The sequence below is a fragment of the Actinia tenebrosa genome, unplaced genomic scaffold, assembly GCF_029948245.1.
Source record: "Actinia tenebrosa isolate PJP-AT-01 unplaced genomic scaffold, QUT_ActTen_1.0 PGA_scaffold1__47_contigs__length_23844297, whole genome shotgun sequence".
Taxonomy (NCBI): domain Eukaryota; kingdom Metazoa; phylum Cnidaria; class Anthozoa; order Actiniaria; family Actiniidae; genus Actinia; species Actinia tenebrosa.
The window spans coordinates 19,628,652-19,652,863 of NW_028292578.1; the positions used below are offsets into that span (position 1 = coordinate 19,628,652).

Genomic DNA, 24,212 nt, shown 5'->3' on the forward strand with positions numbered 1-24,212 from the left:
ATAGTGTTTAGGTCACCCATCCAAGTGCTAACCCTTCTCAGGCGAGCTTGACTCAGTATCTTGCACGACAACGATTTATCCACTGGACCACGGTTCCAGGGGAATCAGCATAACAATAGCCGTGAAAACAATGCACCGAATAGACTAGACCTTTTAACATTACATTTTCAACCGATTCCGTGCGTGGCAGAGATGCAAGGGATTAGCCGATATGGTCTGGGGGCCGGCTGGTCTCTCCCCTGATGCTTTGGCTAGAACATTTTCTTGCGTAATTCGTACACCCAAGGGCAGAAGGATTTAATCGCCGTCAGGTCCGAAGTTCATACGCCGCCTCAGCTCTGCGGATGTCTCGGGGGTATGGCAAAGTAGAATCGATTATTCTTTTTTTCTTTTGGTGGGTTCGAATCCCATATTATCCACATAAATGTTTTTCTTTTTTTATATATATGCATATTTTATGAGATTTAAATCTTCAACAATTGAGGTAATCCGTTCAAGTGAAATTTTATTTATTCCTAGTCGGTTGCTTATAAGCCTGTATAAGTTCGATCAGACGTTATCAGTCATATAAGCAATATCGATCCGCGAAAAGTAGACCTTTGCTTTCCTATCTTTCTTGACAAAGTTTACTGACAAGAATATTTTTACTGCACTTGGATCATTATATGCCCGCAAAGGATGGTGGTGCCGTGAAGACTTCTGGGTACTATTGCGCAACTTCTGCCTTTTTTGACAAGGAATATAAACAGCCACCCCAGTAAATAATATAATAACAACGGATGGTAAAAAGATAAGAAAATCAATTGGTGATTCTGACTTAGAACATTGGGATATTTGATCTAGTTGCGTTATGGTGCAAGATCAAATTCACAAGTAGTGTGACATATATAACGCAAAACTGTTTATTTCGTGGTCTAAAACAGGGCAGAACCTGCAATTATGTAGAGAACTCCTTAAGGGAGAAGTTCGTCTTAATTAGACCAGTTAAACGAAATCATTATTTTCTTTGAAACATTCCATTATCTTTTGACTAACACTGCAAACCTCTTCAGCTGTACTAGGCCTCTGCGCATGATACAGGCAACCCAGTGAACGCCTATAGGGCGTCTTGTTTGAGTAGGGGAACATGAATAGAGGCAAGATTAGTAATTCATTAATCCTTTTATTTGCCTTTTTTTATTTCAGATACGAACTGCAGGCAGTAACCCTAAGAAGCGGCAAATACGAACATTACACCTGTATCTTCAAGTACAATAGCAATTGGCTATATTATGACGGTCTTTGTAACGAAGGCAAACCATCTCTTTTTACGAATTTCCCCCACACTTACAGACCTAACACACTACTTTATGTCAAAATTTCTGAATAGTATTCTTTATTCTAAAGAATTACACCTGTAACCTTAACTAAATGCAATAAAACCTGAATCTCTTCATAGCTAGTACAGTTTAAAACTTTCGCTCAATCGACACTACAAATCCTACGGATCGGGTCGCGGTTCGATTTTTGCGGCCGTACAATCTCGAAGGCCGGGAGAGAAATTGATTAGGTTTGTAACAAAGCGGTTGCAAAAATCTCTCTTTAGAATTCTGTTGGATCTAACCTCTTAAACTTTTCTTGGCGCAAGCAATAATAAGTTTTGTTTTTTTTAAAAAAAAAAAAATTACTCAAAGAAGATATTCCCATTCTAAGCTGTGGAAGTCTAGAATTTATTTTTCAAATTTCCCTTTTATGAGCTTGTATGAATATCGCTGTTGAAAATACTGCTATACGAAAAGCATGCACCACTATGCTTTGACGAAACATGGGATTGGCAATATGCATTACAAAAGATTATGCAGTGTGCATATGCAATATGCGATCGGTACATAATCTTATCCAATCTGTAAATGCAATATGCAGCTACAAAACATTTTGTACTGTTCGATCGATGTTTCGTCCCTTAATATTGAGCCACTTTGCTCAGTGCAGTCAACAATTTTACCAACATGCTTTTCTTATGCTAATACTGCTGCAGTAATTAATTCTGGCAAGCTGGCATAACTTGTGCACCAGCACGTTGGTAGCTCCTTAGATATCAGAAATAACGGTAATCAAAGAAATTTTATTCCTTGGAAGAAATGAAAGACATTTTATATTATATAAATAGTGGTTTCCCGAATTCGCTTTAGCGGGGAGGTGTGATGAGGAGATATCTCCCTCACTGCCTTGAGTTATAAGAACAAACGTAATAGGTAAATTACGAGCCTTGAATGAAACGACTGAAGAAGAGGGCCAATGGGCCTTTCAAAAACTTCAAGTCGCATAAATAATGAGCCAGCTCAATTAGAAACCGTGCGTGGACAGCTGTTTCGGACTGTATCGAGCCCATCCCACACGGCTTACCGCCTCATCTCTCATGTCTTGAGTTACAGTACCACAAAACAAATGCTCCATGTCGAGGTTGGATTTAATAAAATACAGTACATGTATGAACACATCAAGTACGACCTCGACTTGGAGTCATTGTTTCGTTGTCACTCCAGCGAATTCAGAAAAGGTTTGTTTTATCGTTGCTAACCAAAGTGGTCGTAGTCTCCCTCACAGCTGCTTTCAGTGTCGTCACGCAACGCTTTTTCCCCTGAAAGCGTTGCGTGACGACACTGAAGTCGGCTGTGAGGGAGACTAGGTTGTTAGCTGCTTGACCATAACAATGCAAAAACTTTATCAACTAGACGTGTATTAAGGTTTTAATGCCCACATTTTTGACCAACAACTTAGCCAGCTCTAGTAACAATGTTGTGTCCTATTTTCATTAACATCACCTAAACAAAATATCCTAGTTTGTTTATATTATCGAACGTCATCGAACAGAGAGATCTTGTACCATTACTTTCCTGGTAAAATTGCTGAATTGTTAGCCAAAAAACTTAGAATTTCTTTACAATGTGGAATATCCCACATGAAGAAGGGTTGTTATTTCAGTTGAATTGGCATAAAAGCAAGGCTGAAAGTGAAAGACATCATTTCTCTTTTTGCATTGAGTTTGCATTATTCTGGGAAAATTTTAAAACGAGTTAAGCTTAAGAAATAGAAAACCCTCGCGAGTGCTGTGTGCAGTTATGCAGCACGCAGGGGCTGGCAGAACACGAGAGAAGTGTTAGGAGACGCACGACCTGTAGCAGAGTACTTCTCTACACTTCTCGAGTGTTCTGTCAATCCCCAAGTGCTTTATAACTCCACACAGCTTTGCAACTTTTTTATTTCTTTTATAAAATATAAATTACAAAAAACGTTATTTCAAATAGAAAGTTCGCGTGCGTGCTGTGTGCTCTTATAAAGCACGCACTCTCAACCAATCAGAACACGACATTAATAAGTTATTTTATAATTAGTTTTAGACTGATTCCATAAGTCGTAGTTTCCGCTTGTTTTTGGGTCGTTGTCATAGAACCCTTGCATGTGACGCCAAAGCAGCTCAATTTTGAGGACAAAACAAAAGAATTTCAATCTCCTTAGAATTGTAAACCTATCATATCCTCTAAATTGAACTGCATTCCGAATGCCGCAAGGGTCTATATATATTCAGAATCGACAAGAGCGAAAACACCGACTTATGGAATCTAGTCTAGCTTAGTTTTTCTTAGGATTGCTAATGACTGAAGGTCAGTCATGCTTTTATGCCAACTGCAAGTGGAGGTTTGCATTCATTCTTACATAAAAATGCTACAAAAGAAATATAGCACTCGTCTTGCAACCTCTTCAACTTAAAATAATTATTCGATTGCTCGTCATGTTTCTGTGACCTATGATATTGTCAGACGTTTGGGTTTTTGATTTCCGTCAATCAAAAAAAAAAAAAAAAAATTAAAACCGGTAATTGGGGCTTTGCAACATCAGGTGATGGCAGCCATGACAAGAGGCACAACTGGAAACAACGGAAAACTATATTTTTTCCGTGTAAATTAGATTAGACAACATTCAATTGTCCCGGCCTCCTGTCTTGCCTGCCATCACAAAGTGCAAAGCCGAGCTATAGGCCATTGTAAATTTGATTGATGGAAGAGTGACAAATGTTCAATGTCTGGAGTTTGGGGATTACAGAAGCATAAAAAGTACTCTTAAATTAGATTTCCAATTGCATTTGTAAATTGCAAGACTGATTGCCTATGCAACAGGTCCTTTGGGGGGTGGGGTTGGGGTCACGACAAATCAAAGATCTTGTGTCAAGCGTCAACAACCTTAGGTACATGTTTCTTTTAATATGGTCGCACGGCGTCACATCATGTGACCATAATCCTACTTCACTGTGTATAAACCTAATTAATATAATGGCAAACCCTATGGCAGGCTTCAGTAGATTCTAGGATTTAACATACAAAATATAATAGTGTAATGTCTCTTTAGGTTGACAGTGGCAGATCAATACATCTACTCCTTCTGCAACAGTCCAATATCAATATACCCTCTTAATATTGGCCATGGGAATAAAATAAGATCCAACAGCTCATAATCTGTAACTCATTTAAAGGCGGCAGCCAGAGAGGAATTCTGGCATTACTCTTCGCCCCGCCTAATGTACAAGCAATTTGCATGACTTAAAACAGAATCAAATATAAGCTGCTAGGGATTTCTTCACTTGTTTACTAGAATTACTGTATTTTTTGTTTTGGTGGTTGGTTGTTGTTTTTGGTTCTGACCTTAGCGGCATTCCCATACTTTGGCTGTCATATCTACACTACCAGTGATGACAAATGGAGCAGACTTGTGGAAATCTGTTGGAAGAAAATTTCACAAAATTCAAAATCGATATATTATCTGATTTTACATATCTACACTTTCACCCCTTCCCACCTTTTGATAATTTTGTCCCTGTGTTTAAATTAGAAACACAATATTGCACGTGATTCCAGAAAACATCCATACCCACCATGAAGGAAATCGGAAATTCCCAGGAGGTGAGGGGTCAGAGAAAATTTTTTTTACAAGGTTTGTATGAAAGAAAATTGGAAATTCCATAGGGGTGGTGGGGACCGTTTTCCAAATTTCCTCTATTGTTGGGTATGGAAATTTTCTGAAACCACACATTGGATATTCTCCATTGGCCTGGAGAAATATTGTCACCTGTTGCAGATAAACCTAGTGTACAGAGCACAAGTGAAGAAGAGAGTGTTAGGGGAGGGGTGTGTAGGATGCATATGGCTGCACTTACCTATACAAGTCACAAAATGGTCATGAGCCAGCAGCGTTTTTGCACATCTCTTGTTTTTATAATCCCAAATCCTAAGTGTTTTATCATCAGAACAGCTAATTATGTACTTTCCTCCTGGATGGAACATTACGCCTCGTACCCAATTATCATGTCCAACCTATGAAAAAAACAACAATAGCCATCAACATTGTAATCATACACTTGTATTGACCCGTTTAGCTCGGAGGGGGGGGGGGGGGGGGGGGGGGTCCAAAATTTTTTTTACATAGAATTGGGGGGTTTGTGAATTTTTCCAAGGTTTCTTTCGATTTTTCCTCCAGCCCCCCCCCCCCCCCCAAAGGTATAATTAATGAGCAGTCCCTTAAGTAACTGAAACTACATTTCAAGTAGTTTGTGTGCAGATTTGGTAGAGACAGCTTATTTTCCATGTTTCTAAGTTCATATACTGGGACGCAGAAAACAAACATATTTTGTAGATAAGAGGGAAACATACCATGTAATGACATAAACATGGATTTCATCCCTGTTTGATACTTACCAAAGTTAGGAGACAGACACCTGAGCTAACATCCCATATCTTGATTGACTTGTCTCTAGATCCTGATACTAAGAAAGGACCAGGACTGCCACCTTTTTTGCCTCCCTAAAACAGAAAATGATAAAGATATGAATAAAAAATAATGCTAGATGTTTTTTCAAGGATTTTAATTTTTTTCAAGAGCTTTTCAAGCACTCTTGAATTTGTATCATAAATTCAAGGGCTTTTCAAGGACTTCAAGGACTTGCATAAACCCTGCTTCAGGTTTCCCGTTTTTCCTCCCTCCACAAAAATCAACTTCTTTATTCCAATATTGGAATTCTGTGGATTAAGAGCCACTGCAGAAAAACCACTACTAAATACCATTCATTCATTTTTTCACAACAGGAGATTAAATTAAAGTTTAAGAGAGAATTCTTTTTGTATTCAAGCAGTGAGAGCCAAAAACTACTTTCTTCAATAAAGCTAGCTGTTGTACAAGGCTAAAATCTTGTTATTCAGAAAGTTTAACTTGTTTGGAAGTGAAGATGACCGATGAAAGTGGAATCAAAGTGTTAACCCAAAGCAAAAATTTGAATTGAAAATGAGGTTTAGGCCTTCATTTGCTTATTTCCCATATATTTTCTATAAAAAAGCCTGACAAAGCTACATTCTAACACAAAGACAACAAAACATCTTTGTATGATTGGAGATTGCTTGTTATTGAAAAAAATTTCCTCTTAAATTAGTAGTAGATTCCATCCCGGTTGTTCTAGGTGGGAGCAGGAGAGGTTAACATACCTCCATTCCTGCAGCTTCGTTGACTACATGGTGTGCAGTCTCTGGTGCCCAATTGATGTCTTCAATCACATGCTCATGATCATGAAAGTCAAACTTGCATTCTTTGTTTGCAACAACCCAAATTCTTATAGTCTAAAGAAACAAACACTTGCAATTAACATAGTAAAAAGTAAAAATAGTGTGTCAGGTCAGAATTGCTGATTTCATGTTTTTTGATATAATGAAATACTTCATTGAAAATTCGTTTGTTACAATGTAAGTTTAATCAAGATGGCGAGCTATGACGTCATGCGCAAACGAAGAATAGACCTCTCTACCTTGGGCGTAATATTTCCCATTTCAGATCACTGTCATACCCTAGAGTATTATTTCTTTGTTTAACAGTTGTGCATGAGAAGGCATGTGAATATATGGATAAACTCAAACAATGATTTTTATTCTCAAGGGAATAACATGCGGTCTGAAATGAGAAAATATTACACCCACAGTAGGTCTATTCCCCTTTTTTGTTTGATCTTGGGTATCAATAGACCTCCTTGGCTCTGATGTAATGTTGTCCCATTTCAGACCACGTGTCATTCCCTAGAGTATCATTTCTTTGTTTAAGGTTTGAGCTTGGTTGCACATGAGAAGACACATGAATATGGATACATCTCAAACAAAGAATATTATTCTCAAGGGAATAACATGTGGTCTGAAATGGGAAAACATAACACCCACAGTAGAGGTCTATTCCCCTTTTTTTTGGTCCTGGGTATCAGTTAAAATCCCATGTAATACTGTAGTTATATGTTTTAGAAGATAGAGATTATGGGTTTACCTGGTCATTGGAACAACTTGCTAAAAGAGAACCTGGAATAATAAATAATAATATGTCAAACCAAATTCAAGTAGGCCAATATCTATATTATTCAGCAGGGAAGAAGTATATAGCCATAGCCTTTAATTTTGGATGTGAATTGAATAAGAATGTAAATTTTCCTTTTTTCTACACAATTTTTTGTTTGAGCTCCCATTAGGTTGCACAGTGGTAGTGTACTTCCTCAGAGGTCTTAGGTTTGATTCCTAAACTTGTTATCACACACACGTAGAGGTTGTTAGGTCTCTCCCCCTTATTCGAGGGTTTTCTCCGGGTTCTCTGGTTTTCTTCCCTCCACAAAACAAACTAAAGTTTCATTTGTTCTGAGAGGTATTGTAGCTGTGCCCTGAACTTGATTAGCTCAGAGGTTGTTTAAGGGTATCTAAGTTTAAATTAAAAATGTACTTACCATCGGCATTTGGTTTGACCCGTCTCACCCATTCCCTATGACCAAGAAAGGTCTTCACACAATACCTATAATAAACAGAAGATTTGCATCAAAAAATCTGATCTGCTAGGGATAGATTGATTTTCTTAAAAACTTAAACCGTCGTAAGGTCACAAATAGAATAATTATTTTCAATCATTCTCAAGGGAATGAAATGTCTAACAGGGTTCGTGCTGAGGTAAACACTTAAAATTCAAGGACTATACAAGGAGTATTCAAGGACCCAAAAATGAATTTTCAAGGAGTATGTTCAGCTAAATATGCCAACGTTTTACACGGTGGTTGCACATGACGGACTTTCAGATTTTCCAATCTTTCTGACTAGATCTATTTCAGAACAATGCAAGTAATGATCAAAGCAAAATTCAAGGAGTTTTCAAGGGGTTTCTCTAAAATCGTAAAATCCAAGAGCTTTTCAAGTGCCCTTGAAAACGTGAATTAAATTCAAGGAGTTTAAGGAGTAGCACGAACCCTGATTGAAAGATATGGTGGTGGTCATGTTGAATGGTATAACCAAGAGACTAATTAAGAAAAAAATATTTTGTTCGATTCAACCAAGATGGTAACTATGAAAACCATTAATACTAGTAAGTTGGGAAATTTTATTTTATTATTTGTTCACTGTCAGTTTATTTAGAGATATGAATAAATTGTTTCCTGACTTACCCAGTAGCTATTTCCCACATTTTAATGCTTTTGTCTCGAGACGCCGACACTAAGAAGTCTCCAGATGGCATAAATGATATGGAAGATACGTTGTGATCATGACCTGGTTAATATTAATGGAATATCAAGTATTAATAACATTATAGACACATGACACAATGGCACAGCGCAACCGTGACATCATAAAAACGAAGACAAAGACGAAATTCGGACAAACAAACTTACGAGTTTACTTTCAGCAGATAATTTTCACAGCCGATCGCAGTTGATCTTAGTTTACATGGGTTATTATTGTAACTTTAAGTAAAAATAAAGTCGGTTCGTATAATCCTCGTAGCGGTTAAACAGAATGCAATGTTTGTCCGAATCTTTACGCTATTTTTAGAATCAGTGCGCTGCGCTATTGACTAATGATTTATTAATCAAGACTACTAGGTAGTATTTACCATGCAATGTTTGTCTGAATCTTTACGCTATTTTTAGAATCAGTGCGCTGCGCTATTGACTAATGATTTATTAATCAAGACTACTAGGTAGTATTTACCATGCAATGTTTGTCTGAATCTTTACGCTATTTTTAGAATCAGTGCTCTGCGCTATTGACTAATGATTTATTAATCAAGACTGCTAGGTAGTATTTACCATGCAATGTTTGTCTGAATCTTTACGCTATTTTTAGAATCAGTGCTCTGCACTATTGACTAATGATTTATTAATCAAGACTGCTAGGTAGTATTTACCATGCAATGTTTGTCTGAATCTTTATGCTACTTTTAGAATCAGTGCTCTGCCCTATTGACTAATGATTTATTAATCAAGACTGCTAGGTAGTATTTACCATGCAATGTTTTCACACATTCATATCCTTGAAAATCCCATAGCTTTATAGTCATATCTGCAGAACATGAAGCTGAAATAACAACAGAGAGAAACACCCATTATTAAACGACATTAAACTTTGTTTTAACTAAGACATTTAGTGTGTGAATGGAAGGAAAGGTTACATGTAACTTTGGAAATTGAATTTATAAGAAAAACTAGTGATAACAAAAAATATGACATTTCCATGACCTCTTGTCAACATTATCAATAGCCAATGTGCACGAGCACGAATCTCTAGCACAAAGCATGATGGGAAACTGAGTACTACGCAAATTAGAACAAGGAAATCAATAGAATTATCAGAAAATAATTACTCTGTTGTCGTCTGTCGAAATACTCAAAGTTTCATAGAAAATGTCATAGAAAAAATTGTCAGAGGGATTTTTAGAGGACCTGAAAAACTGTAAGTACTCAGTTTCCCATCATGCTTTGTGCTAGAGATGCTCATGCACATTGGCTATTAAAGTGAAAAGAGTGAACATTTATCTACTAACCTAAATATTTTCCTGTGTGATCAAATGCCACGTCCTGCACTGCATCTGTGTGTCCTTTTAGTGTTTTCTCAAAGTCACCTGTTTCGTAGTCCCAAACCTTGACAGTGGCATCTTCCGACGATGTTACCATAACACTAGGATGGAGCAATTAATGATTATTGATCAACATAATATAACTGAGTTGCCTCTGATTGGCTGAAAACATAGACCAAGTAAACCAAGTAAACTTTGTGAATGACTTGAATGACTTCATCTCTACAGTATCTCTACGTATGTATGCTGATGACACTACTGAATACTATGCTGACTACTCTCCTATGGTACTAAACTATACTATCAACAAGGAACTTAACTCCATCAAGGAGTGGGTTACTAGTAACCATCTGTCAATCAACACTGTAAAGACTCAAGCTCTCGTCATTGGAACGAACACTTACAAGTACAATCTTCTATTGGGTGATAATCCTGTGAAAATCAAGGACTCTTTAAAGATACTTGGCGTTACCATTGACTCAAAACTAACTTTTGAGGAACATTTAAATGTCCAGCTTAATAAGGCTTATGCTAAGACAAACGCTTTACGTAGAATAAGACGTTTAGTTCCAGCGCATGTTATGATTCAATTATATAGGGCTTTTATTTTGCCTCATCTTGAGTATTGTAGCCCTGTGCTGGTGGGAATATCTAAGTCACTCTCAAAAAAATTAGAAGAAGCCAATTATTATATTCTTAGAACTTTATTAGGCCTATCTAAATCTAATTCTTATGACAGCATTCTTAAATCAATTAATATGCGTACCGTAGAACATAGGAGATATTTCCAAGTTTTAGTCTTACTTTTTAAATGCATCAAAGGGAATGGCCCTAGATATATTAATGACTTTTTCAAATTTCGTACAGTTAAGTATAATTTAAGAGGCTCTGGTACTAAACTTGAGCAATATTCATTTAACAGTAAATGGCGTCTTAATTCTTTTGTATCCATAGCTAGTCATCTTTGGAACAATTTACCATCTAATGCGAGAAATGCTGTTAACGTAAATAGCTTTAAGAATATCATACGTAAATTAGACTTCATACCTTTTATATATCGTTAGATAAATTTTTATTTATCATATATTGGATATATAAATATATATATATATTTTTTCCTGTATTAACTTCCCATTGTAAATAGATATTTATCATTTCATATTCTATATTTATTGCATATATACATATATATATTATATTTTATATCACCTTAATTTAGGTTATTTCTTAATAGATTAGTGCACGTGCGCATTTTAAACGAGTATGTGAAATGCTCCTAGGCGTTATGTGGATAAATAAACTATTATTATTATTATTATTATTATTATGACATAACTCAAGTCATTATACAATCCAATACAAATTTTTTTTTCAGTAACGATAAAATTTACCATACATGATTTTAAAGACAATTAAACAGAAGTAGGATTAAATGCACATTAAGGTACCAGGTATTATTTAAGAGGGTGGGGTCTAGTGCAAAATGAGGTACAGCATTGTCAAGACCCCCCTTTTATTATGAACAACAATCATAATCAATGAGTATTTCAAGTTTACTTACCTATAAACTGGATGAAATAGGACCTTGGTAATAGGACTTCTATGACTTGACAAGGAATATCTGGGAAGTACCATGAAAATATCAAGGAATTACTCTTGGAATTGAAACTTTTTTTACAGGACAGGTTAGTTCAATGTTTCAAGGTGCATCAAGTTACCTTTCTGGCGGCCTAGGTATCCAATCTTCAGGAGATCTATTTTTACTTGGTCCTAGAAATAAAGTAATGTTTCTTCTTAGATCTTATTCTATGCAACAATATTTTAACTACTATCTAATGCTTTTAATTTTTTTTAAACTTACACATGTGTGCATATATTTCTAAATGTTAATTTTTCCCCAGTTCAGAATGTTGCCGTGGCCGTTTGAGAGTTCTGCTTCTTATGGACTGACAGTCAGTATTTAAAATTTGAATGATTTTTTATATAAATTGAATATTACTCAAAAAGAATAAAAATATCATTTACCAGCTTATATACTATCATACTGAGAATATCTTTGCCTGTTGGTCTCTAGGAAAATGGACCTTGGGCTAGAGTGTTTGTCTATAAAGGTATAACCATTATCTCCACGTGGACCCCCAAGACAGTAAATAAAATGTATGCATTACCCAAACTCATTAATCATAGTCAAAACAAGGTTTTTTGGGGTAAGAAAGGCCAAGTTAAGTAACAACAATGTCATCCATCCTTACCCCACTTTTCAGAATTAAATATTTTGAGAAAAAAATAATGGCTATTCTTACTGGCTAAATTTTTTTTGTGTGCAAAAAAGTCAGGCAAGTAACACCAATCTTACCATTCCTTATCCCACTTTTTGGAATTAAATAATTTTGATAAAAAATGATAGATATTTTGACTATTACTTGTGAGACCAAGTTTTTGTGGGGTTAGAAAGGGTAACACAAGTAACCATTAATTAATTACCATTCCTTATCCCAAATTTCAGAATAAAATTATTTTGAAAAACAAAAATTAAGGATATTCTTAAAAAAAGAAAGAAAGAAAAAAAATAAATAAATAAAGGATATTCTTACCACCACCTGTTCGCACTTCCTTTTCTGCCTCAGACAACCTGGACTCAAGGTCCATAACCTGTGTCAGTCAAAAATAGATTTAATTTCTGTACTCTAATTATACTCTACTTATAACCATTTTATTTATGTGACCCACTCAACTAGCTATGATTGGGGATGTCTGGATATTTGTCATCTGTCAGTCAATTGCTCAAATTATCCGACAAAAGAATGACATCTGAAATTTGAGTGTAGTGCCAAAATTTTTTATGTACACTGTGTTGTTTCTAGATAATTCACTTATTGTATTCTATACACCTATGTATTGCGTAGTTCCAGAAATCATCCATATCCACCCCACAGAGGAATTTGGAATTTCCAAAGAGTAGGTGGGTAAGAGAAAGAACAAAAATTACAGAGTTTGTATGGAAGAAAATCGGAATTTCCAGTGGGTAGGGGGGTGTCTTAAAAAAATTCCTCCATGTGAGGGGATGGATAATTTTTGGAACTACACATTCCCAAATAGTAGCACCAGTTATTATCAAATTTGGCATTTTTAATGAAAATGGAGTAGCAATCTTATAAGAAGGAAAGAAAATGTTAATCACTTTTTGTTTGGGTTATGTCCACATTGTTTTTCATCAAACACCCACAACAAAAATATAATTTATGGAAAAAAATGTACATTTGGATAAGGGAAAGCAATAGCATTACTTAAACCAAATAAGTCATTGAATTTAAATTTTAAATCTATATCAAGTGGCAAGTTCAAAATCATTTTATTTTTATTTTTTTTGCTATCAGAAAAAATTAAGATGATACATTATTTGAGATATCACAATCTGTTTTTTTTTTATATCTCCTTTAAATTATTAATGCCCTGAAACAATCTCTACGGGGTGAATAAGTCAAGGGATCGAGTCACTCACAGATCAATCCCTAAAACAATCTTTGGGCTGATTTAAGTTAGGGTATGGCTATCTCACAGAATGAACTCTGAAAAAACCTCTATATTTTATTTACAATTTTTTAGATTTTTCTCCTCACCTTTTTTTGTAGTCTTATAACTGAAGTCCATTTTTTTTCTAGTAATCCATTATATTTTGCTTCCAGTTCTCCTGGCTGTGAAAATGAAAAGATTAATAAAGAAATTTAAATAAAATATGAGACTGAGTGGGCAGAAGTAATGTAATACATCCTTCAAGGTGTTGCCTTTTTATTCATCACATCTGTTAGCATGGAAAATCTGAATATCCTCATCAAATACTTCTCTTTGATCTTACATGTAAATGAAAATTCAGATAAAATGTAGGAAGAAATCTAACTAAAACTAGTGTTATTATGATGTACAAATATAGAAATGAATAAACATAACAAATAAGTAAATTTCAAATTAAATTTTAAAGACTTGTACGTGAATAACAATGTTCAAGAGTGAAGGAATGTGTTTTAAGATTAAGAATTTAATAAACATCACAGGTTTTGCAACAATGATAGAATTTGTTTTAAGTGAAAGGATTTCAAAAAATGTCAATAAAGAAATGGAGGAATCTATAAATTTTTCCTTAATATGAAAGATTAAGTGACTCAGACATTTGTTTTGGGTTTAAGTGAACAACAGCTCGGCAAAATGAAGATCAGCATTACTTAAAGTATAAACATACATTAAACTAAATATCGTCTCTGAATGACTGACTCTCATGCAATAAACATTTATACATTAGCACAGTTTGATATTAGTCTATGATTTTCATAATCTTATCTCCTGTGGTATATCACAGTTGTGCACCACTGTATGGCACTAGCAATAAGGCAGTAATCATACATGTAGTACTAAAAGTATACTGGTAATAAATATAAGATGTTATATATAGCATAATGCATACAAATTGAAAATTTATAGTTTTAATTTTTGTTTAAGATTATGATTTAAAGGGTTTTTTTCCAAGTTCTCTTGCTTCCTTTCCTCCATGAAAATTAACACTTACTTAAATTTCAAGCCTAATGAAATAGTCCTGCATGTACTCTAGCAGTCTTCCTGGCAAAACAATGGTCACGGCAAACCAAATATATGTATCTTTCCTGATCAAGTTCATTATTTGATCTGAAACAATACTAATTTTATAAACTTAATTTACATCACAGTAGAAGGTTATGCATCAGTATGGTTTTGGCTATTAAGGCTGTTGTATATTTACTCGACCTTGATCAACTTATCCCAAATAGACAACGCTTTATTTATAATTTATATCAACAGGATAATATAAATTTACATGTTGTTAATCTCTGTAATTTTGGTTGTGGGGGAGTGGGGTGGGGTTGGGGGACAAGTTAGTAAACCAAGAAAGGGAGTCACAAAAATATATAACTTTAAGCTGAAAGCCAAACATACATGTCTGTAATTGTATTAAAAAATAATTACCATTGTTTGCTTGTTGAGTAAATCAAATTAGAGCAAAGGAAGTTGCTAATGATATAGATAACAATTTTTCCAAGCATAAAAAAATGCATTGAAAAATAAAAAATTGGCAGATAGAAAAAATATCTCTTTGGCAAGCTTATAAGTTAGAATTATGGTAATTGTCAACATTAGGAATAGGAAGAATAATGGATAGGAAGAATAATGGATATTATTTGATAGGAAACAAGTGCAGTCTGTTGGGTGTCTATTGAACAAGGACTAAATTTGATGAATAATTTAAATGACAAATTTAATGATACAAGAGAGGTTAAGCTGTGATCTGAGAAGAAATATCAAAGAAGATAACACTTGTCTAGACTTATAACTGATTCCAAAAGTTGGGTGTTGAATGTCTAGATTTAAAAAACCCTGAAACAAACCTCTGAACAAATCAAAACAAATATGAATAATCTGTGAGTTAGCTGTCTCCTGAACTACTGTAAGTCTGGGGATGGCTAATTCACAGATCGAACCCTGAAACAACCTCTGGGCTGATCTAAGTCAGGGCAGGGCTAACTCAGAGATCAAACGCTGAAACAACCTCTGGGCTGATCTAAGTCAGGGCATGGCTAACTCACAGACTGAACCCTGAAACAACCTCTGGGCTGATCTAAGTCAGGGCATGGCTAACTCACAGACTGAACCCTGAAACAACCTCTGGGCTGATCTAAGTCAGAGCACAGCTAACTCACAGATTGAACCCTGAAACAACCTTTGACCTGATCTATGTCAGGGCATGGCTAACTCACAGATCGAACCCTGAAATAATATCTGGGTTGATCTAAGTCAGGGGATGGCTAATTAACAGATTGAACCATGAAACAGCTTCTGGACTGATCAAAATCAATGAATGTTGGGTTCTGCAGAGGGAGGAATCAAGGAGAGACCTACACAACTCTGCTATACTAACATGTAATTCCAAGTTCAGATATCAAAGTGGAAACCCCAGAGGTGAAAGATGAATGTATTACCGCTACACAAACCTTGATTCCCCTACTATCTTATTAGGATTTTTGGTTTTGAATTAACTTACCATTTTTGCATCCTGCTTGAATGCAATCAGAGTATCCTCAAAACCACATTGATGAAGATAATCTGCAATCGCTTTGTTTCTGAACAAAAGAAACAATGAGCTGTCAATCACATAAATCAAACCCTTGGAACATACAATGATTGCAATCAAAGGCTTTTAAACGACATCAATTAATGTCTACATTAATCTGATATCTTTATTCCAAAATTTCAGACTAAAAACTCATAAAGATATAACATAAAAGTATATTCTGCTAATAAACTGCAATATTCTTGAAATTTTGTGAGTGGGAATTTTTTCTAGGGAATTTTATGACCCAATTTGTAAAGATATCTGAAGTTATAAGATCTGTAAGTGCATATCTAATGACCTTAATTGAAGTACATACATGTACATAAAACAGCAAATATAATTACTTACAATTCTTCTTTTTGTTTTGGAGTAAGGACCATGGCTATAATTTCTAAATGTCCGTCGTCTATTAAATTCTTTATAGATGATCATTAATGTAGAACAAGATTGCTACAGTATTCATTGTAGGATCGTCATGACATTACATTGGAAGATCTACGTGAATTATTACGTCCAACAGTTTAGAGAAATCTGAAAACGTTAAAGGCGAAAAATATAGTTAAATTTCAATCTTTGAAAATTATTTTGTTCTTCTAGGATACCTCAGGCTATAATTCTAGGTGAATATTCTATAGGTACACTAAAATTGGTTCAATAAAATGATTTATCAATGTTGGTTAGTGTCTTTCTTTTTCCAGACGGTAGAACAAGTTGGATGGAAAGCCCAGATCTAAGAAGCCATTCTGGTGTGAAGGAAGCAAGAGAGTGAGCCTTGACAGCGCAGTAAGGCACAATGGAGAACAGATTTCATTCATATTAGATGATTAACGTTCAGATCGTCAAATCCAGCACGATATTACAAATATTTCTCAAGAGAGAACAACCCACCCATCCATTTCGCTCCAAATATATGCAAGATTTTTCCACCACATATCGCTCCGAATCTGGCCAATTTGAGGCCAAACGCGACCAACAAAAGCTAAAAAAAGGACGGCATTACCTTGAGTAGTAGGGAATGATCCTCCTCATTAAAAAGAAACCTTCCACGGTCCAATAAAGGGGGAGAAAAATGCGAAATAGTGTCGGCCTGTGGGCCAGCTTTAAACCTCAAACACCGCTCTATTTCAAGCACTTGGAAAAACGGCTAACCCACAATGCATTGCGAAGGGAGGCGCACCTGCGCAGTGGCGCTCCCTCGCCCTTCCGAAAATAGGGACTTTATTGAGACTCTTTTTTGATTCCCCAACCTAAAACGACCCTTTGAGATTTTATTAAATATTAAAAATTCCAAAAGTTTGCAAGCAGATTTTTTTCAAAATCGCATGCTAACACAAGATATCTGGAAAAGATTCTCATCTTTAGATTAAGAATTAGAGATATTGAAAAAATAACACAATTTGAATAGCAGGTCTTTAGAATCTTAGACAAAATATTCATTCCTATTGCAAATTTTATCCAACAGAAAACTTAAAACTTCACAAAGAGAACTCCAGAATGATGAAATATTATCTTCAGTTTATTTGGAATAAATAATTGTATAATGAAAAAATTTAATATACAGATTAAAAGGAAATCCAAGAGGAATTTCAATTCAAGAACATTTCATTTATAAATATTATTCATTTCTTTTTTGAAGAATTTTTCTTATTAAAAATTTTTTTGAAGTCGGAAACAGGCGCCACAATAATTGGGTCAAGTCAGTAACAGTGCAAATGAAGTATACAAGAAGACAAATTAAGTATCTATCAAAATATGTCGTTTCTTTTTTCATCAAAATCGTCTCTTTCTTTAAAGCATAAGTGAAAACATTAGGGGCGAAATCCAAAACAATTCTTCCCTAATACGGCTAGGGAGGTCTCATTTAATTGGATTGTCGGGACAATTCTTCAAAACCAAATAATAACAACCACGTAGGGACCTTTAGGGCATCGTTAAAGGCGTAATAAAATAATCTAAATATCTAGAATTCAAAAATATATTTTTTATATCATATGCAAATTTATCGGCTGCGCAGACTGCGCGCAAAGCAAAGGGAATGATTTGTCGTTGCATTGCATTGTGGGAAAGAAGTGAAAACCAAGATGGCGGACGCTGCAGAATTCTCCGCAAAAACTGATCGTCTGCCGTCTCCCTGCGATTACGAGCCACTAAAAATCTGCTTGGAGAGAAATAATGGAGACAGATCTAAGTGTAAGAAAGAGCTGGAAGATTTTCAGCGTTCCTGTGCCGAAAACAAAAGGTAAGATCGAATTGATATGGTTTTCACAGCCACCATGTTGGATAAATTTAACAAAATATTTTTCATTAATCTCTTTTGTTATGTCATCCAATATGGCCGCCGTGTCTTTTGTTATTTTATTCATTTGGGAATTATTGAAAACCAGCAATTATATTGTTTAGGAAACTTAAGGGGAAGCAAGAAACTACAATTGAATGTGGTTGTTGAAGGAAGCGTTCAAGCAAGCAGCCATGGTATGATGATTTCCTATGTATAACAATACACTTTGGCATAATGTTTTGTCCATTTCGGACCATGTGCAAATAAAAGCTAAGCTATTTGCTTGAGTTGTGTCTATATTCAGATGTCTTCTAATGTTTAACTGTTAAATAAAGAAACAATACTCTAGGGAATGACACATGGTCTGAAATGGGAAAACAGTGGATTGAGTCTATTGATAAAAGGGACAAATAAACAGGGCAGATCAGGCAGGGGGGATTGGGATTGAAGCAAGGGTGAGTTAGTGGTTCAGGTAGTACTCCTGTCTCTCACCCCCCTGACTCTGGCCTCTGCATGTGACTAGAGTTGCTTTGCTCTTTTTTGCAATTGGAGGATTTTTTGTGGGTTCTCCACAAGATCTAACCACCTAAATTACGATTCAATCAATGAATTAGCCATACTATGCTCTGATTCATAATCCCAGAGGTTGTTTCAGATATCAATAAAATTTGAAGGTTTTTAAAGGGTTAAAGGGTGGCTAGTCCCACTGAGGAATTAAAAAAGAATAAAAGTAATGTAGTAACTAAAGAGTAAGTTATATACTGGATTTCCAGGTAACAGCCACACTCTTGAAATCATCCAGAATATACCAATGCATTAGGACAAGAAATTGAGAATGAAATGTGCACACCTGTTATGAAGAAGGGATATCAGCAACTGCTTCTGCTGAATTCCAGACTGAATAGGATTGAAACTTTCTATGTAATTGTGAGAAGTGGGGCAAGCCAGCTCAGCAGGTCAGCCATTTTATTAACCAAAATTATAAGTGTTACTCATTTGTGTGCTGATTTGTCACAAGCAAAACACAGCTGAGGGTAATGATTTTGGCCCTAAAACTTGCAGCATGTGTATACCTTGGCCAGCCAGGGACTGTGAGTGGAAAATGTATGGTACTGATTTATGATGTAGGCATCCCTCTTGGCTTTGGAGTTTTTCATTTCCTTCTTTGATAGGCTACCTGTGGGGTGTTGATTTAAATATGTGGACAAAACCCACCCTCTCCCCACTCCTTCATCACACAGGGATCCCAATCACAAGAGAAAGTAAAAAAAAGGAATACGTATGTAGAGGATAGTTGGCCAAAACTTTGAAACCTCTTCCCATTATGTTTATGTAAATTATCTGATGTTGGAGGGAGAAGGAGTGATTCTATGTTATATATTAACCAGTACAAAAGAAATATCAAACATATTTACAATACTGGCATTTTTCGTTGTTGGGTAGTAAAGAGCGTTGATAGAGGAAGGAGAGATATTGTTCATTCTCAATTAATAAATTTATGAATAAATCTATATACCCTGTACTTTTCATTAAACAATCATCATTTAGTAATCATCATGTAGAATTTTTAAAAATAATGCTAATAGTTTTTAATGTATTTAAATTTCATTTGGTAAGATTGACAAATAATAATTAGGAAAAAAATGATCATTTTTGTTTCCATTTGTTTTTTGTTTTGTTTTTTTGTTTTTTGTTTTGTGGTCTAGTAAGAATTATATAAACAGATGATATTTATTAAACAATCTTTCATTACATATTAATGTTAAAATTGCCACATTGCAATATTTTTCATACATATTTTTTCATGTGCGGGCTTCCTGTTGCTACTAGTCTTACTGATTCCACAGGAAGCCAAATAACAATAAAGCCTAGCCTACGTAGAAAAAATAATTCAGACGTTCGCGAGTGCTATCGTAGGCATTTCTTCATTTTCTTTGCTTTTTTCTGATGCTGTTGTAGGCATTTCATCGTTTTCTTTGCTTACTTCTGAAGCAGTAGGCATTTCTTCATTTTCTTTGCTTTTTTCTGAAGCAGTACGCATTTCTTCATTTTCTTTGCTTATTCCTGATGCTATTGTAGGCAATTCTTCAGTTTCATTGCTAATTTCTGATGCTATCGATAAGTTTGGCAGATGCTGTGGTCCAGGTTCTGAATCTCGACAAACTCCTAGGAGTAGCATACCATTTGACTTCTCGTTTCTAACGTGATCCGGTTTGTATTGAACGGGAACCCTGTGTCTTAACGTCCCGTTGTACGACACATCCACCAATCGCTTGCTTTCATTTATACCCCTGATCAGAAGCCTCACCATCACGCTGCATTCCTTGACCCTACACGTGCCAATCGCCTTAAAAAATGGCGCCATTCTTTTTCTAGAATGTTCTGTCTTTAGGCGATTGTAATGAAATGCAAATGAGCAATACGGATTAGACTCTCTTAGGTGGTTAGATAGGATGTGTGCCCACGGGCCAGTCAGTAGTCTTCCCCCAGAGGGCATTTTTCGGGGTGTTACTAAGCCCCATTCTTCATCTGTAATAACAAAACTTGCCGTTTTGGTTTCTAGTTCCGTTTCGAAGTAGTCGCTAGTAGGGATTACTGCCTCGCCTTGAACGTCCGCAGTGAAAGCGGGTATGGGTTCAGTCGGCGAACTTTCCTTAACCAGAACAAAAAAGAAAACGGTTTATAAGTTAGATTTCGATAAATATTGCAAATAACAACAGCTCAAGCATCCGACACAATTGGTTTTCTCTAGCAGTGGACGCAAGTGCAATATTAGCTGTTCTGAGGTTGAGGAAACTAATGAGACGTTTCTAATGAGGAAATTAATTAAGGATAACACACACACACCAAAATGGAAGCACGGGTGGCGTAACAGTGAGAGCGCTCGCCTCTCACCACTGCGACCCTGGTTCGATTCCCGCTGTTCTCGTTGTCTTACGTGAGTAGTAGAGTTGTTTGTTGGTTCTCTCCTGCGCTTCGAGGGTTTTCCGGGTTCTTCAGTTTTCTTCCCTCCGCAAAAATCAACTTCTAAATTCCAATTGGAATCCAGTTGAAGAAGAGCCACTCTGTGGAATCTCCTGTTAATCCCATTATTTTATATTATTTAAAATGGAACATGTCCGAACAGTCACCGTTCAGTTTAGAACAGACCTCTACCAACAACTAGAAGCACGTTGGAAAACTTTTTTTTTTGTCTTTTTTTTGTAGTTGCCTGCTTGTTTGTTGAACTTGCTTTCTGGTTTGTTTGCTCGTTTGTTTACTAGTTTGTTTGTTTGCTTGTTTGTTTGCTTGCTTGCTTGCTTGCTTATTTATTTATTTACCGGGTTTGTTTGTTTGTTTGCTTGCTTGTCGTTTGCTTGTTTGTTTAACCGTTGTCTGCTTTTCTTTCTTAATCCTCGTTTAACCGTCTCGCGCGAACATCCGCGCACAATGCATAACAAGCAGCATTCTTTTCCTTCACATACAAACCTTATTATTATTATTGTTCTTCTCCTCCTCGGTAGATGCGTCTGATTTTTCGGTTTCCAGTCTAACCTCGATACCATCACCACAGGAAGTTACAGTAATACGCTGTTACAAATAAAGATATGCGGCAAATCTCAACACAAGCAAAAAGTCAAAGGAACTTCTTTAGGTCTTATGCAGTGACTAAGAGTATTGTAGCCCTGTGCTGGTGGGAATATCTAAGTCACTCTCAAAAAAATTAGAAGAAGCCAATTATTATATTCTTAGAACTTTATTAGGCCTATCTAAATCTAATTCTTATGACAGCATTCTTAAATCAATTAATATGCGTACCGTAGAACATAGGAGATATTTCCAAGTTTTAGTCTTACTTTTTAAATGCATCAAAGGGAATGGCCCTAGATATATTAATGACTTTTTCAAATTTCGTACAGTTAAGTATAATTTAAGAGGCTCTGGTACTAAACTTGAGCAATATTCATTTAACAGTAAATGGCGTCTTAATTCTTTTGTATCCATAGCTAGTCATCTTTGGAACAATTTACCATCTAATGCGAGAAATGCTGTTAACGTAAATAGCTTTAAGAATATCATACGTAAATTAGACTTCATACCTTTTATATATCGTTAGATAAATTTTTATTTATCATATATTGGATATATAAATATATATATATATTTTTTCCTGTATTAACTTCCCATTGTAAATAGATATTTATCATTTCATATTCTATATTTATTGCATATATACATATATATATTATATTTTATATCACTTTAATTTAGGTTATTTCTTAATAGATTAGTGCACGTGCGCATTTTAAACGAGTATGTGAAATGCTCCTAGGCGTTATGTGGATAAATAAACTATTATTATTATTATTATTATTACAAAGGGTCAGAGACTAAAAATCCCCGAGATATTAATGTAGAATTTGGGAAGGAGTTCTGTTTATGGGGCAAAGAAATATCAGTAGCATTTTTTTGTGGATTTTACACGGGGCCACAAAAAAGGAGAGATCTTAAAAACGAAGGACTTGTGACTTGAAGCTCACATTTCTTCGAAAGCGATAGCTTCTAATAAAGCCAGTATTAAAGAGTGTACGAGTTTCGTATTGAGAATTTAATCTTCTAATTTTCAACTTTCGTTCTTCTATAGTTTAGATGAGCTAATAAATGCTTACGTGTTTTAAATCGAGAACCAAAAGATTCTAGTATAAGAAATAACCTTCAAATGGTTTTCAAATTTAGGAGTAATTTTACAAAAGCGACAGCTACAGTAGTTAATGATTAGGTGTTTAACATCGCAAATTCGATTCTAATTTTGGACTTTGACAAAAACTCAAATTAAGATATAATCTTCACATGATGTTCAAATTTTGGCATGATGAAGACAGCTGAATTAATAATTCATATTTTGGAGTCGAATCCGAACTAATTCAATACCAAATTCAGTGATGAGGCTACGAAAACGAAAGGTTATTTACCGAGAAGGAATTAATCAGAATGAACTTGCAACAACAAATCTTGACATCATCTAGTATCAGATTCCATGCTATTTAAGTTTGCATGGACTGTATCATCATGCAAAGATAGGATACCTAGGGACTTAGTTTTACAGGAATCATCAGGAAAATTAGTGCTCATTCATGAATATTCATCGTCATTTAGGTGTTTTGGTTTTTCCCCCGATATTTTTTGTGCAGTGATATGGCTTTTAATACCTCAGGCTATGGAACTACAAGTATATACATACCAACCTTGGGGGCAGGGTATAAAGCAGTCCTGTCCAGTGATCCAGAAGATGAAGCCATGTGACTACCACTCTCAATTCAATTCTATATAGCGAAGAAACTCTTTGATCGTAAAAACGAACTTTACTTCTAATCCGAAAGTAAGTAAACTCTGATACGAGAGCAGTCGAATTCGAAAACGCGAATACGAAAGCTGCCTGATTGGAGATTCGTGGCAAGGTCGCAAGAGGTCAAGTTAGAGAATATTGAATAACAAGGGAAAATACAAACGATTGGTTAGAAGTGCTTGGTAAGATAGCAAATCTGTCAATCAAAGAGTTAGAGTATCATATGACGGAAGGAAAACCGAAAGCTGTAGGAGTTCACTGTGGAAGTCTTGTTTCCTGTTCAAGCTACATGTCATACTATAGGCATACTGTATTGAAATATTCAGATATTGTTAGTGTTGTTGTGATACTTTTCAAAATGTACGTATTTGTTATCTTTTTACTTCAATCACGATGCACATATAGACTATGCTCTACCTAGTTTCTTTCGTGACGTGCTGCTAAACGCTGGAAGGTCTTACCGTACTAAATGTGGCTTCCAAGGGTGGCTTCCAAGGGAGCTAAATCTAACTAAGCTGAAGCGGATCTAATCTGGACAGCACTTGAAAATTTAGCTCAAAATATCGCCATACAAATTT

General features: G+C 35.4%; 3 protein-coding genes across 3 annotated transcripts; 1 reads left to right on the forward strand and 2 right to left on the reverse strand.

The window, feature by feature from the left end:
• Positions 1-2,711: 2,711 nt before the first annotated feature.
• Positions 2,712-17,177, reverse strand: LOC116289357 (lissencephaly-1 homolog). Its single transcript, XM_089033069.1, has 16 exons — positions 17,031-17,177; positions 16,379-16,561; positions 15,959-16,037; positions 13,512-13,586; positions 12,486-12,543; positions 11,610-11,661; positions 11,453-11,512; positions 9,859-9,992; positions 9,321-9,392; positions 8,483-8,585; positions 7,778-7,842; positions 7,330-7,361; positions 6,510-6,641; positions 5,730-5,834; positions 5,192-5,348; positions 2,712-4,754 (listed from the first exon to the last, which is right to left on the reverse strand). Exons 2-16 carry the CDS (start codon positions 16,408-16,410, stop codon positions 4,681-4,683), a joined length of 1,230 nt encoding a protein of 409 aa, XP_088889195.1. The 5' UTR covers positions 16,411-16,561; positions 17,031-17,177; the 3' UTR covers positions 2,712-4,680.
• Positions 17,178-18,100: 923 nt separating this feature from the next.
• Positions 18,101-19,819, forward strand: LOC116289342 (uncharacterized). The gene is made up of 3 exons (XM_089033272.1): positions 18,101-18,269; positions 18,431-18,502; positions 19,082-19,819. The coding sequence occupies exons 1-2, from the start codon at positions 18,112-18,114 to the stop codon at positions 18,474-18,476; spliced, it is 204 nt and encodes a 67-aa protein (XP_088889398.1). The 5' UTR covers positions 18,101-18,111; the 3' UTR covers positions 18,477-18,502; positions 19,082-19,819.
• A 139-nt stretch (positions 19,820-19,958) lies between these two features.
• Positions 19,959-23,901, reverse strand: LOC116289343 (uncharacterized). The gene is made up of 3 exons (XM_031696234.2): positions 23,534-23,901; positions 21,777-21,878; positions 19,959-20,961 (listed from the first exon to the last, which is right to left on the reverse strand). The coding sequence occupies exons 1-3, from the start codon at positions 23,585-23,587 to the stop codon at positions 20,200-20,202; spliced, it is 918 nt and encodes a 305-aa protein (XP_031552094.2). The 5' UTR covers positions 23,588-23,901; the 3' UTR covers positions 19,959-20,199.
• Positions 23,902-24,212: the final 311 nt, after the last annotated feature.